General features: G+C 49.1%; 1 protein-coding gene across 11 annotated transcripts in view; it reads right to left on the minus strand.

Annotated features, from left to right (window-relative positions):
- Window positions 1-15,393, minus strand: part of LOC135510303 (phosphatidylinositol-binding clathrin assembly protein-like) — a 79,998-nt gene that overhangs the window by 5,479 nt on the left and 59,126 nt on the right. For 2 of the 11 annotated variants that reach the window (XM_064931129.1, XM_064931126.1), the window contains 11 exons: window positions 14,231-14,316; window positions 13,560-13,713; window positions 12,490-12,617; window positions 11,691-11,791; window positions 11,000-11,104; window positions 7,905-8,072; window positions 7,337-7,367; window positions 5,884-6,019; window positions 3,285-3,308; window positions 352-408; window positions 66-179 (listed from right to left, as the gene is read on the minus strand). In XM_064931129.1, the coding sequence (XP_064787201.1) occupies window positions 66-179; window positions 352-408; window positions 3,285-3,308; window positions 5,884-6,019; window positions 7,337-7,367; window positions 7,905-8,072; window positions 11,000-11,104; window positions 11,691-11,791; window positions 12,490-12,617; window positions 13,560-13,713; window positions 14,231-14,316 (1,104 nt within the window). Of the gene's footprint in view, window positions 1-65; window positions 180-351; window positions 409-3,284; window positions 3,309-5,883; window positions 6,047-7,336; window positions 7,368-7,904; window positions 8,073-10,999; window positions 11,105-11,690; window positions 11,792-12,489; window positions 12,618-13,553; window positions 13,714-14,230; window positions 14,317-15,393 lie in introns of all 11 variants that reach the window. The other 9 variants (XM_064931124.1, XM_064931121.1, XM_064931122.1 and 6 more) reach the window with 7 other exon arrangements.

Here is a 15,393-nt window from a genome sequence, read left to right on the forward strand (position 1 = left end):
TCAGGTAGGGTAACTTGAGTTCAGGGGATAGTGCATAACAGTGTTGTAGGGTCTGGGGGGGTCACCTGGGCTCCAGGCATGGGGGAGAAGGGGTTTGTGGGTCTGAGTACAGGCTGGTTGTACATCATGGGCTGTGGGGCCATCACCTGTACACCCCCCATCTGACCCATCTGAGGGACCTAGGGAAGAAAAAATACATATCAAGCTTTTCTTTTTGTTTTAAATGGGTCAAGACAGTGAGAGACAGGAAAGTTGGGGGACATGTTTAGCATCAGAAGGATGTGGGCCTTGCTAGGCCACGGCCATTCTTCTAATAAAATGCATACCAGGTATTAATACGGCAGCACTCACCATTCCATACATAGACACTTGCGGTGTGGTCATGGGGAAAGGCATAGGAGCTGGAGCCTGTATGAGAGGAGAGACAGACCTGGTTAACAGAGCTGAGGGACAATTAAAGACCGGTCTAAACAGGTAAAGGTAGAACTGATGGGATGACCTCCATGGACACCACATTCATCAACACAGGTAAACTACATATAAATACACTTCAAATAATTTACAGATAAGCATTTCAAATAAACTACATGTAAATATAGGTCAAATAAGCTACATGTAAATATAGGTCAAATAAATTGCTAATAAAAAGGCAAAATAACCTAAAATAAATAACTACAGGTAAACTAAACTACAGGAAACAACTACATGTAAATACAGGTCAAATAAACTATAAATAGATGCAGGTAAAATAAAACAAACACAGGTAAACAAACTACAGGTATAATGATTTACAGATAAACTATAGGTAAAATAAATAACTACAGGTAAACTATAAATAAATATTAGGTACAACAAACTACAGGTAGAGAGGTCATATAAACTACAGGTAAAGAGGTCAAATTAACACAGGTAACCCCCCCCAACCGCAGGTTAAACCCCCCCAATCACAGGTACATACAGGTAAAAATGGATGTGCCCCTTTGCTGCTTCCCTTCTGGGAAGGCTTTCTACTAGATGTTGGAACATTGCTGCTATAACAGCCTCCACTCTTCTGGGAAGGCTTTCTACTAGATGTTGGAACATTGCTGCTATAACAGCCTCCACTCTTCTGGGAAGGCTTTCTACAAGATGTTGGAACATTGCTGCTATAACAGCCTCCACTCTTCTGGGAAGGCTTTCTACAAGATGTTGGAACATTGCTGCTATAACAGCCTCCACTCTTCTGGGAAGGCTTTCTACAAGATGTTGGAACATTGCTGCTATAACAGCCTCCACTCTTCTGGGAAGGCTTTCTACTAGATGTTGGAACATTGCTGCTATAACAGCCTCCACTCTTCTGGGAAGGCTTTCTACAAGATGTTGGAACATTGCTGCTATAACAGCCTCCACTCTTCTGGGAAGGCCTTCACCTAGATGTTGGAACATTGCTGCGGGGACTTGCTTCCATTCAGCCATAAGGGCATTAGTGAAGTTGGGCACTGATGTTGGGCGATTAGTCCTGGCTCGCAGTCAGCATTCCAATTCATCACAAAGGTGTTCAATAGGGTAGAGGTCAGGACTCTGTGTCGGCCAGTCAAGTTCTTCCACACCAATCGACAAACCATTTCTGTATGGACCACTCTTGATGCACAGGGGCGTTGTCATGCTGAAACAGGAAAGGGCCTTTCCCAAAACTGTTGCCACAAAGTTGGAAGCACAGAATTGTCTAAAATGTCATTGTATGCCATAGCATTAAGATCTCTCTTCACTGGAACTAAGGGGCCCGAACCATGAAAAACAGCCCGACTTGTGTGCGGCTCCTCGGCCACGGAAACCCCTCCTCGACAAACAGTTAATGTGCTGACGTTGCTTCCAGAGGCAGTTTGGAACTCAATAGTGAGTGTTGCAACCGAGGACAGACAATTTATTTGCGCTGTGTGCTTCAGCACTCAGTGGTCCTGTTCTGTGAGCTTGTGTGGCCTACCACGTCGTGGCTGAGCCGTTGTTGCTCCTTCGACGTTTCCACTTCACAATAACAGCACTTACAGTTGACCGTGGCAGCTCGAGCAGGGCAGAAATCTGACAAACTGACTCGTTGGAAAAGGTGGCATCCTATGACGATGCCATGTTGAAAGTCAATGAGCTCTTCAGTCTTAGTCTACTGCCGATGTTTGTCTATGGAGATTGCATGGCCGTGTGCTCAATTATTTTACACCTGTCAGCAACGGGTGTGGCTGAAATAACCAAATCCACTAATTTGAAGGGGTGTCCACATACTTTTGTATATAGAAATCAACGTTTGTCACGTGCGCCGACTACAACTACAGCGAAATGCTGACTTACAGGCTCCAACCAATAGTGCAAAAAATGTATTAGGTGAACAATAGGTAGGTAAAGCCAAAACGACAGCAAAGAGACAGGCTTTATACAGTAGTGAGGCTGTATACAGTAGCGAGGCTATAACAGTAACGGGACTATAAAAGTAGCGAGGCTACATACAGACACTGGTTAGTCGGGCTGATTGATGTAGTATGTACATGAATGTATAGTTAAAGTGACTATGCATATATTATAAACAGAGAGTAACAGCAGCGTAAAAAGAGTGTTGGGTGGGTGGGGTGGGGTGGGGGGCTCACAATGCAAATAGTCCGGGTATCTATCTATCAGACAGTATAGTGTATCTTGAAAAACAAACAAGTAGGGGAGGAATGAGAGAGAGATCACACTGAGCTGATACTGATCCGAAGTGTACACTCGAGGATTTAAAACAAGAAATAGGGTGGAAACTTCCTCCAATCTAATGCTTTTAAATTCATGAGGAGGGAGTGTACACTTCTGGGTGAAGGGTAGAGAATGGGAACAAAGACCAGAATTCTCTCTGATAGGCCCCTGGTGAGAAGTGATGCACCACTACAAAGACCAGAATTCTCTCTGATCGGCCCCTGGTGAGAAGTGATGCACCACTACAAAGACCAGAATTCTCTCTGATCGGCCCCTGGTGAGCAGTGATGCACCACTACAAAGACCAGAATTCTCTCTGATCGGCCCCTGGTGAGAAGTGATGCACCACTACAAAGACCAGAATTCTCTCTGATCGGCCCCTGGTGAGCAGTGATGCACCACTACAAAGACCAGAATTCTCTCTGATCGGCCCCTGGTGAGAAGTGATGCACCACTACAAAGACCAGAATTCTCTCTGATCGGCCCCTGGTGAGAAGTGATGCACCACTACAAAGACCAGAATTCTCTCTGATAAGCCCCTGGTGAAAAGTGATGCACCAGTTGGGTCCCAACCTACTACTTACATAACCAGCATAGAACATCCCATTCTGCATGGCAAAGACAAACAGAGAGAGAGAGAGAGAGATAGAGAGAGAGAGAGAGAGAAGGGAAAACAGAGGAATGGAGAGAGAGAGAAAGAGAGATGGGGAAGGGAAAACAGAGGAATGGAGAGAAAGAGAGAAAGAGAGAGAGAGAAAGAGATGGGGAAGGGAAAACAGAGGAATGGAGAGAGAGAAGATGGATGAGGTGAAGAAGTCAAGACAGCAAAAACAGGACAACATGGAAAAAATTGAGACAGAGACACACAGACAGACAGAGAGAGACAGAGAGAGAGAGAGACAGGGAGAATGAGAGAGAGAGAGAGACAGGGAGAATGAGAGAGAGAGAGAGACAGGGAGAATGAGAGAGAGAGACAGGGAGACAGGGAGAGAGAGAGAGAGAGACAGGGAGAGAGAGAGAGAGAGAGACAGGGAGAGAGAGAGAGAGAGACAGGGAGAGAGAGACAGGGAGAATGAGAGAGAGAGAGAGACGGAGAGAGAGACAGGGAGAATGAGAGAGAGAGAGAGACGGAGAGAGAGACAGGGAGAATGAGAGAGAGAGAGAGACAGGGAGAGAGAGAGAGAGAGAGAGACAGGGAGAGAGAGAGAGAGAGAGAGAGACAGGGAGAGAGAGAGAGAGAGAGAGACAGGGAGAGAGAGAGAGAGAGAGAGACAGGGAGAGAGAGAGAGAGAGAGACAGGGAGAGAGAGAGAGAGAGACAGGGAGAGAGAGAGAGAGAGAGAGACAGGGAGAGAGAGAGAGACAGGGAGAGAGAGAGAGAGACAGGGAGAGAGAGAGAGAGAGAGAGAGAGAGAGAGAGACAGGGAGAGAGAGAGACAGGGAGAGAGAGAGACAGGGAGAGAGAGAGACAGGGAGAGAGAGAGACAGGGAGAGAGAGAGACAGGGAGAGAGAGAGACAGGGAGAGAGAGAGACAGGGAGAGAGAGAGACAGGGAGAGAGGAAGAAAGGAAGCAAGGGGTTAGTGACAGATTTCCATTGACAAGCTCAGCACTCAGTCTTGGCAAGCACTAGGGTTTCCGTTAGGAAAATGCAGTAAGGAACAGCAAAATCACCAGCCTATGTCAATCCAATATGTCACGTAATAGAAACGTTTAAGTCTACAAGAAAACATAGCCCACTCTGTTTCTTACAGAGTCTCGTTTAGGAAACAGAACTGTATTGAGATCAAAGGTTTTATTGAGGCGAAAATGATCAGAATGTCGGCCAAAATCCACCTCGCTACATCTTCTCCCACTGCCGGCCACTCCCACTGCTCAGTGAGCTTCCTCTCATTACCATATTCGGTAGTGAGTGGAAACTCCAACCAGATGCTTCACACTTCTACACCCGGTCGGTGAAATATATCTGGCTCATTGCTCGTTCTCTGTTATAAGCCCAGCAACGTGCACAAGGCAGTAGGCTATGTGCCAGAATTCATTTCACAAAGCAATTAGCGGGAAAACACAAATTGTCAAAAGCGCACATGCATTTTCACGTGACAAGAGATGAAAATATTAATTACAAATTTGAAAGACCAGAGATCTAAAGACGTAACAACAAGCATGGGTTGCTAACAACAAGCATGGGTTGCTAACAACTAGCATGGGTTGCTAACAACTAGCATGGGTTGCTAACAACTAGCATGGGTTGCTAACAACTAGCATGGGTTGCTAACAACTAGCATGGGTTGCTAACAACTAGCATGGGTTGCTAACAACTAGCATGGGTTGCTAAATAATAGACTATAAATAGACTTCCATATGCCTTTGAAACCAGTCGTCTTCATAAAATAATTGGCTCTCCACTTTCTACAGGTTAGATTTGACTTTGAAGTAAGGTAAGACATGCCTCATTAACATGAAGTAAAATGTTTGGATTCCAACAATTAAGTTGTTGTTTTGTTTTTGCATCGTGCCTCCAGCCCATTGCAACGTGGTGTGTGTACGATGCGCTGAAGCCTGCCTACCGTTGTCTTGGAAACACACTTCAATTATCAGTCCAAAAAATATATTATTAAAAAAAAGAAGCTGTTTTAAAAACCGTGGCCATGAAAACTGTTTTTAAACACACGATTGCATTTATTGTTGAAATGAAAGCATGTTTCAGTCCAGCAGTAATGAATGAGGTGTTTGAGGAGCTGTAGCAGCCAGGAGCTGTCCCGCTGTCTGTACGCTGAGTGTGTGTGATGAACATAACGACTCACGAAAATACCCAGAAGGCAATTTAATTCCACAAAATGTATGCAAATGGCCCTATAGCATAACCGGTCAAATTAATATACATCGACTGGTATCTTCATCTATGAAAAGGCAAAAAAACAAACAAAAAAAACATTATTTTACAATGAGATCATTTTATTTTTATTGGACAATTGGGTAGTGGCAGTTAACACATTTGTTTTGGTGTGCGGGGAGGGGGGGGGGCAAAAGCAGGCTATTACTGGCTAACGGAAATCCTAGCACACAGGCTCAAAGCACAGCAATCACAGTCTTGGCAAGAGTCCATCTACCGCAGCTGGACGGGCTGTTATCGACAAAAATAACATCACCTGCTTCTCCGGTGAGAGAGAGACACAACCACTCACCAGGTGTTGTACAGGCATGGGTGCGGGGGCCATGGGAACAGGGTTCCAGGCCGTGGTGCTGGTCATGGTCTTACTCTGCCAGTTGTGTCCCCCAGTTAGTCTCTTCTCCCCAGACTGGCTCCACTGCATGTCTGGCCTGAATACCGGAGCACACAGAGACAAAATACACCGTGCAAAAACACCACACTCGTTAATCAACTGTGAATATATAATATTTGTGACAATCCGACGCCAACGGTTATACACAGATATAAAGGCACTGTCTATAACGTTGTTAATATATTGCAGCTAAAGTTCTTCAATGTGTCTCAATGTGTTGTCGCAGACGGGCAAGCTGCTTTAGTTTCTGTTTCGTTTCCAACGTATTTGAGAAGCACAGAAGCTCTGGAGATGGGTGGGCGCGAACACAGGTCAGTGGGATGGCAGTCCGTCTAGGGAAAACACTGCAGTGGTCTGTCCCAAAACTACAATCACATGCTACGTAGCAAACTATCCAGAATGTTGATTAACGCTATGTTTCTACCACATGATTGTTTTGTAAATAAAAACACTCAGATGTCAGACTATTTTAGTGACTTTTCTTGGTGTACCTTCTATCCCTTTTTCTCCCCAACTTCGTGAAATTGTCTTGTGACCAGGAGTCTTAGTTTACAGTCTTGTCCCTTACGGACTCGGGAGAGGTGAAGGTCGAGAGCCATGCGTCCTCCTAAACACGACCCTGCCAAGCAGCACTGCTCGCTTGACCTGGAAGCCCAGTCACAACCAATGTGTCGGTGGAAACACCGTACATCTGGCGACCGAAATCAGCTTGCAGGCGACCGGCCCGCCACAAGGAGTCGCTATTGTGTGATGGGACAAGGACATCCTGGCCGGTCAAACCCTCCCCTAACCCGGACAACGCTGGGCCAAACCCTCCCCTAACCCGGACAACGCTGGGCCAAACCCTCCCCTAACCCGGACGACGCTGGGCCAAACCCTCCCCTAACCCGGACGACGCTGGGCCAAACCCTCCCCTAACCCGGACGACGCTGGGCCAAACCCTCCCCTAACCCGGACGACGCTGGGCCAAACCCTCCCCTAACCCGGACGAAGCTGGGCCAAACCCTCCCCTAACCCGGACGACGCTGGGCCAAACCCTCCCCTAACCCGGACGACGCTGGGCCAAACCCTCCCCTAACCCGGACGACGCTGGGCCAATTGTCCGCCGCCTCATGGGTCTCCCGGTCACAGCCGGCTGTGACACAGCCTGGGATCGAACCCGGGGCTGTAGTGAAGGCTCAATGACTCAGGAGGCCAAGACTATCACTTATTTTAGTAGTGTGTTTTATGTCGAGAAGCAGTCTACTGTGTGTTATCAGCACTGCCTGCCTGGGACTGGAGTACAGTAGGATGGCAGACCGCCATAGCCCTCTATTGTCTAGGGAAAATGCTGCAGTAGTCCACACACACTTACTTCTTGGCTGGGGCTCCTCCGAACTGCAGATCTGAGAGGAGAGAGAGAGAGAGAGAGATGGGTGAGGTGTATTGAAATCTCCAGAGAGAGAGAGAATCTAAGCCAGACAGACAGAAAGCCAGCCAGCCCTGGGGAGTAGTGAAGGCTCCTAAATACTGTTTACAGTAACAATAGCGGCTTGTGATCAGTGGCTCCCTACTGGGTTCCCTCTCACTGCCTGTCCTCTCTCGGTCTGCCCAAACTTCTGATAGCTACTAGGGCCAATCCCTACCATTAGGGAATCCAATGGACCGAGGGGGAGTGGAGAGAGGGGGAGTGGAGAGGAGAGGGGGGGAGTGGAGAGGAGAGGGGGGAGTGGAGAGGAGAGGGGGAGTGGAGAGGACAGGGGGAGTGGAGAGGACAGGGGGAGTGGAGAGGACAGGGGGGAGTGGAGAGGACAGAGGGGGAGTGGACAGAGGGGGAGAGGACAGAGGGGGAGAGGAGAGACATGGAGAGTCAGCACGAAGAGAAAGACACAAGGAGACAGATGAGGACACAAAATAAGTGTGTGTCTCTGTATAGTACTCACTGCCAACGAGGTTGGCGAGGGAGGAGTCCAGGTCGTTGGCCAGCAGCTTGCCCCCTGGGTGGTACCCTGGATGGGGGTGACTTGGGTGGGGGTGGTGGAGGGCCATGGGGGGAGCCTGGTTATGGTTCGGCACTGTGGGCTTCAGCAGGTCCCCAAGAGCATCAAACCCTGGAGAACACAGAGACATTGGTTAATACAACACACACACACACACACACACACACACACACACACACACACACACACACACACACAAAGCCAAGCAGGTACATGATACATACACACGGATATCAGCATTACACAAAGCGTAGGCTACGAACTCACACACACACACATGGGTTATGAGGGTAAAAGAAAAACAAAGCATGCAGGACAGATTTGACTCAAGTTTGAGAGAGAAATGACCTCGGGGGGGGGCAGAGATCAGGTTGTGGGATATCATGAGAGTCATGAAGTCAAAAGGCTGTGTTCCTTTCCTTTATTTCTATGCTTGGGGCTTCAGTCGCTGTGTCTATTCATTGTATTTCTAGGATTCAGCCTCATGGGGCGGCAGCTGTATTTGAGTGATGATGGATTTCTGTTATTGAGTCATTAGGCTGATCGATTCTATTCATTGTATTTCTAGGATTCAGCCTCATGAGGCGGCAGCTGTATTTGAGTGATGATGGATTTCTGTTATTGAGTCATTAGGCTGATCGATTCTATTCATTGTATTTCTAGGATTCAGCCTCATGGGGCGGCAGCTGTATTTGAGTGATGATGGATTTCTGTTATTGAGTCATTAGGCTGATCGATTCTATTCATGACATTTCTAGACTAAAACAGTAGAAGTGTAAACCATTTAGTTCTACCGTTTCTAGTCAGTCAAACCTTTTTTCTAGCCTGAGTAGGCTAGCTATTATTGTGTGCTGATGAATTTTAATGTGCTCGTTGTTGTGGAGTCATTACCCAGATGGATTCTATAAACTCTTATCCTTTCTATGCATCCTATTTCTAGGCCCAGCAGCTGTGTTATGATGGATTTATGTTCTTGTGGTATGTTGTGAAGTCATTACGCTGATTGAGGCTGTGTATTCTAGCAGCCAAGAGGGAAGGCGAGCGACGCCCGCAACACACACCTGTACTGTAGTAATGTATACAGGGTTGATTAGTTATACAGCAGTGAGAGTCAATGAGAAATCAAGTAATTCACGGTGTAAACGTTAAATTATATTACTATAACCATGGTCTAATCTGGTCCTCATTCTGCTAATGGGGACACAATACCACACACAGAGACAGAGACGACAGAGACGACAGAGACAAGAGACAGAGGAAAGAGACAGAGGAAAGAGACAGAGGAAAGAGACAGAGGAAAGAGACAGAGGAAAGAGACAGAGGAAAGAGACAGAGGAAAGAGACAGACAGAGAGAGAGTAATGGAGAAAGGAGCAAAGAGACAAGCCTAGCCTGGCTGACAGGAGGAGAATGACAGAGGGGGACGGACGGAAGGTGGGGACGACAGACGGGGACGGATGGAAGGAGGGGGACGACAGACGGAAGGGACGACAGAGAGGGACGGAAGGGGGAGGAGGACAGAGGGGGACGGAAGAGGGAGGAGGACAGAGGGGGACGGAAGGAGGAGGAGGACAGAGGGGGACGGAAGGAGGAGGAGGACAGAGGGGGACGGAAGGAGGAGGAGGACAGAGGGGGACGGAAGGAGGAGGAGGACGACAGACGGAAGACGCCTCTCCCTCATCTCCTCCCCTCCCTCCCATCTCATCTCCTCCCTCCCATCTCATCTCCTCCCTCCCATCTCATCTCATCTCCTCCCTCCCACCCCTCATCTCCCTCCCACCTCTCGACTAAGAGAAAATGAAGCGAAGGAGTGGAGAAAAGGAGGAGGAATAACATTTGTTGAGGAATCTGTGCCTCGCTTCAGGAGTGTGTTGACACAGCAATGCATCCCAGATGGCAACCTGTTCCCTACATACTACACTACTTTTAACCTGAGCCCTATGGGGTGTTGTGTAGTATGTAGGGAATAGGGTGCCATCTAGGACTCCACGTTGACGAAGTAGGAACTTCCTGCTTGGTTCAGCAGGAAACAGAGGGGAAGGATCAGAGAAAACCAGCACACTCAGCAGAGAGAGAGAGAGCGAGAGAGAGAAGAGCCTCGAACACGCAAAACAACAAGAAAGAAGAGTTAACCGCTTGTGTTTGGAGGGGCTCAGATTGAGAGAATAGAGGCAGTAGAGGGAAGAGGTGGACCGGGTGACGGGTTGGGCTGGGACGGGGTGAGGGCTGGGACGGGGTGAGGGCTGGGACGGGCTGAGGGCTGGGACGGGCTGAGGGCTGGGACGGGCTGAGGGCTGGGACGGGGTGACGGGCTGGGGCGGGGTGAGGGCTGTGGCGGGGTGAGGGCTGGGACGGGCTGAGGGCTGGGACGGGGTGAGGGCTGGGACGGGCTGAGGGCTGGGACGGGGTGAGGGCTGGGACGGGGTGAGGGCTGGGACGGGGTGAGGGCTGGGACGGGGTGAGGGCTGGGACGGGGTGAGGGCTGGGACGGGGTGAGGGCTGGGGCGGGGTGAGGGCTGGGACGGGGTGAGGGCTGGGACGGGGTGAGGGCTGGGACGGGCTGAGGGCTGGGACGGGGGTGAGGGCTGGGACGGGGTGAGGGCTGGGACGGGGTGAGGGCTGGGACGGGGTGAGGGCTGGGACGGGGTGAGGGCTGGGACGGGGTGAGGGCTGGGACGGGGTGAGGGCTGGGACGGGGTGAGGGCTGGGACGGGGTGAGGGCTGGGACGGGGTGAGGGCTGAGGGCTGGGACGGGGTGAGGGCTGAGGGCTGGGACGGGGTGAACGACAACAAATGGATGGGTGACAGACGAATAGGAATGGAATGAGATGACCAGAACACACACAGCGATGCAAGATGAAACAGGGGTAGTAGGAACACCCAACCTAAAGCTGAATGATTTTGTGGCAACACAAACCAAGCCAGAAAACTGAACCAAAACAGGAAGTAAGAGGTTGATTAGTCTAACAGCTAGTTGTAATCGTAGGTAGTAAGCTAAACCAAGATAGAGTTATTCATTTAGTGTGTGGTTCTCTTTACCATCAGCGGCTGGCTGCACGCCGTTATTGGCTATTTCTCTAGCCCCGCCCCCAAAAACAGCATCAAAATCTACACTTATGGAGGACTCCGCTTGCACAGCAGCACCTAGGAGACAGAGGTCAGAGGTCATGAGCCTGCCGTCAGGGCTACATACAACTGGCTTCAGGCGGAAGACATTGTGAACACAGAGGAAGCACTGGCTGGCTCTCAGTAAATCATATTAATTAATCTCTGTTGCTAGGGAGCACGGGACCATCAGAAGAGCGTCATAACGCTGAAGTAAAAGGTTTTAACACGGTCGTTAACCGCTACATAGGACGCACTTGAATGTTTCTAATAGAAAATAAAAATGGTGGCTCGACGAATGAACGGATGATGAATGGATAAACGCATGAATGACTGAATTACATGACACAGGAAACACATGTTTATTTTTTACAACTAAAAAGAGACCCGTTATTCAGAGACCAAAATAAAACCCCTGAAGTCTAAACATAGAGGCTTGTCAGGACAAAGGCTTTTACATGTGTGTTGTGTGACTATACACAGCTGATCAACACTCTGTACCTCCCCCGCCCCCCTTCTGAACCAGAAGTTCAGGAGGTTAAGTGAGAAAAACAAACTACCAAAAGTGTGTGTGTGTGTGTTTTCCTGTGTTGATTAGTAGCGTGCATGCATGTCTATGTCCTACCTCCCCAGGCACTGGCGGCTGTAGAGATGGAAGGAGTGCTCTGGACAACAGGGATGAAGGCTGGCTGTAGGTCAAACAGATCACTACTGAGGTTGGGCATGCTGGAGGGTAGCGAGAGAAAGAAAATCAACCCGTGAGTAAATGGGATTCAAATTGCCCTTCTACTCTATCAACGTATCTAAAAAAATAAAAGAGGACTGCTGGCAATGATTAAGCCAAGACAACAAACCCCAACAAGTAATCAAATCATAGATCTTTCATTTGCGTAAATATCAGCTTTGACATACGCAGAGCAATAACTGATCATGTGAACGACAGCAGGTTAAAAAAAAATAATAATAATAAATAAATCAATAACGTTGATTCAATTCATTATGTCTTTTTGATTTGATCAGGGCACCTTGGACTACGGTGGTTGTTGTTGAGACGGCCCATAGACTTATTATCTATAGTAACTGTTATAACCACCTGGCATTAGCATGTTATAACCACCTGGCATTAGCATGTTATAACCACCTGGCATTAGCATGTTATAACCACCTGGCATTAGCATGTTATAACCACCTGGCATTAGCATGTTATAACCACCTGGCATTAGCATGTTATAACCACCTGGCATTAGCATGTTATAACCACCTGGCATTAGCATGTTATAACCACCTGGCATTAGCATGTTATAACTGTTATATCCACCTGGCATTAGCATGTTATAACCACCTGGCATTAGCATGTTATAACCACCTGGCATTAGCATGTTATAACTGTTATATCCACCTGGCATTAGCATGTTATAACCTACCTATTGGTGGATGGTGTGTTGAATAGCTCCATGGCCTGGTTGGTGTTGTGGTTGACACTGCCCATAGACTGTGTACTGGGGGAGGCAGAGGGAGGCAGGGACACACCGACCTCCTTCAGACGCTGGTCCTGGAGGAGCAGAGAAACACACGGTCAAACACGGAGTACGAGTTGGCCAACACACCTGACTTCACTAACATGTTTTAGCCTTGAGCTGATAAATGATTATTTATATGTAGATTTTCTCAGCGTCTATAGAGAGCAGTATGACGGACCAGTGTCAACGTGTTCCAAGGACAACTCAAAACATCTTCACCTGGAAAATGTGAACGGTCAACATGTTGTTTTCTGCAAGGACTATTTACTAGCTCGACTAGAACTCTGTTGCATTGTCCCTGCCACCACCCACAGAGCTCATCTAAAACATTCAAACACAGCAAGTTATATCAGTGAAGCACAAAATAAGCCAGAAGTCACAACGGGTTGTGCCCAGCAAGCTGTTTGACCTTTCCCCCGCAGCCTCATAACAGGTGGAGTGTGTGAAACAGCCAGCGATGCTTTCAGGCAGTTCCATCTGAATCTGATTAGTGTTTTTCTGTAGTTTCGTTGTTATGGTATTTATTATCACCCAAGTGAAATGGTGTTTAGTGCAGCGATATAGTTGTAAACTTGTGTACTGTTGTTTAGTGTATCAGCGCTCCCCTTCTAAGGCCTGCAGTCTCTCCTTATAACCCCTTCTTCGTGTGTGTGTGTGTGTGTGTGTGTGTGTGTGTGTGTGTGTGTGTGTTTTTCCTACCTTATCAGAACATTAACTTTTTTTGAAAAGGCAGGACTTGAATTTGTTTGAATACTATTTTAAGCTTAAGAATTAGGTTTAGGGTTTTGGGGTAAGGGTTAGAGTTAGGTTAGAGTTAGGTTAGAGTTAGGTTAGAGTTAGGTTAGAGTTAGGTTAGAGTTAGGTTAGAGTTAGGTTTTTTTTAATGGTGAAAAAAAAAAAATGACACTCCAAAAAGTAAATTTCCCAAACACACAGCTGTGTCCAAGTGAATCAGTGTAATGATGTACCTGTACCTTGAGGGCCTGCAGTCTGGCCTGCTCCTCTTCCAAGGCCTGCAGTCTGGCCTGCTCCTCTTCCAAGGCCTGCAGTCTCTCCTTCTCGTCCATGCGGCTGAAGGACATGCCTGTACTGGACAGAGACGTCACCGCACTGGACAGAGTGGACGCTCTATAGTGGGAGAACGGAGAGAGAGGACAGGTTTTCGATACAGTATAAACATGAAGAGAACAAACCAGAGGTTTAGATGGTGTATATACACCACTGGTAGCAGCGATAGTTTCTGATTCAGAGGGGTTGGGTTTAAATGCGAAAGACACATTTCAGTTGAATGCATTCAGATGGACAACTGACTTGGTATCCCCATTTCCCTTCATGTAAATGCTGACAAAAATTGTTTGAAATTCAACTCTTGTCTCCACTAGGAGGAACGTCTTAAGGGTTTTATGGTAAAGTATAGCTATGCTCTTCTTATACAGGTTTTATGGTAAAGTATAGCTATGCTCTTCTTATACAGGTTTTATGGTAAAGTATAGCTATGCTCTTCTTATACAGGTGTTATGGTAAAGTATAGCTATGCTCTTCTTATACAGGTTTTATGGTAAAGTAGACATTTTCATGTGCTTCTTCCACAGGTTTTACGGTAGACATAATGCGGTGGTTCAACGCCAGTCCAGTCGTACAGTACCTGGTGTCAGCACTGAGCTCCTTGGTCTTCTTCCCCTCCAGAGAGGCTAGGTGCTGCTCCAGAGCCTCCAGGAGACTACTGGGGGCCTGGGGGGGACAAGGGGGAGAGGGAGGACGAGAGGGGGGAGAGGGAGGACGAGGGGGGGAGAGGGAGGACGGGGGGGGGAGAGGGAGGACGAGGGGGGGAGAGGGAGGGACGAGGGGGGGGGAGAGGGAGGACGAGGGGAGGGGGAGAGGGAGGGGGAGTGGGAGGACGAGGGGGGAGAGGGAGGACGAGGGGAGGGGGAGAGGGAGGGGGAGTGGGAGGACGAGGGGGGAGGGGAGGGGGAGTGGGAGGACGAGGGGGGAGAGGGAGGGGGAGTGGGAGGACGAGGGGGGGGAGAGGGAGGACGAGGGGAGGGAGGGGACGGGGGGGGGGGGAGGACGAGGGGGAGGACGAGGGGGGAGGACGAGGGGGGAGGACGAGGGGGGAGGACGAGGGGGGGGGACGAGGGGGGAGGACGAGGGGGGGGGGACGAGGGGGGGGGGACGAGGGGAGGGAGGACGAGGGGGGGAGAGGGAGGACGAGGGGGGAGGACGAGGGGGGGAACGAGGGGGAGGACAAGGGGGGAGGACGAGGGGGGGGACGAGGGGGGGGACGAGGGGGGGGGACGAGGGGAGGGAGGACGGGGGGAGGGAGAGGGAGGACGAGGGGGAGGACGAGGGGGGAACGAGGGGGAGGACGAGGGGGGACGAGGGGGACGAGGAGACAGGGAAAGGGGGATGAGACTTGCCAAAATAAAACTCATTCTCACTGGACCCGCTGTCGCTCATTCAGTCCCAGAAAATCCCTCTCAGAATAGAACCAAGGCTTTGTCCCCAATAGCTCCCCATTCATAGTGCACAGGGCTCAAAAGCAGTGTACTCTATAGGGAGTAGGGTGCTACTGGGGACAACACCCACAGCTACATGCACTCTGTATAAAGTAGGTTAACAACAACAGGTTCCAGGAAAACAGATCAACATCTGAACAGAGTGGAAGAGAGGGAGGAAACAGAACAGGAGGGAAAGGAGGGGATGAGTGGAGGTGGTTGGGAAACATGCACATTTTGTCCTGTCTGGTTCGTGCCAAAATATACACAAACACCCGGAGGGGTCGTAGCCTAGTTGGACAAGGCTGGTTCT

Source organism: Oncorhynchus masou, chromosome 23 (genome assembly GCF_036934945.1).
Source record: "Oncorhynchus masou masou isolate Uvic2021 chromosome 23, UVic_Omas_1.1, whole genome shotgun sequence".
NCBI classification, from domain to species: domain Eukaryota; kingdom Metazoa; phylum Chordata; class Actinopteri; order Salmoniformes; family Salmonidae; genus Oncorhynchus; species Oncorhynchus masou.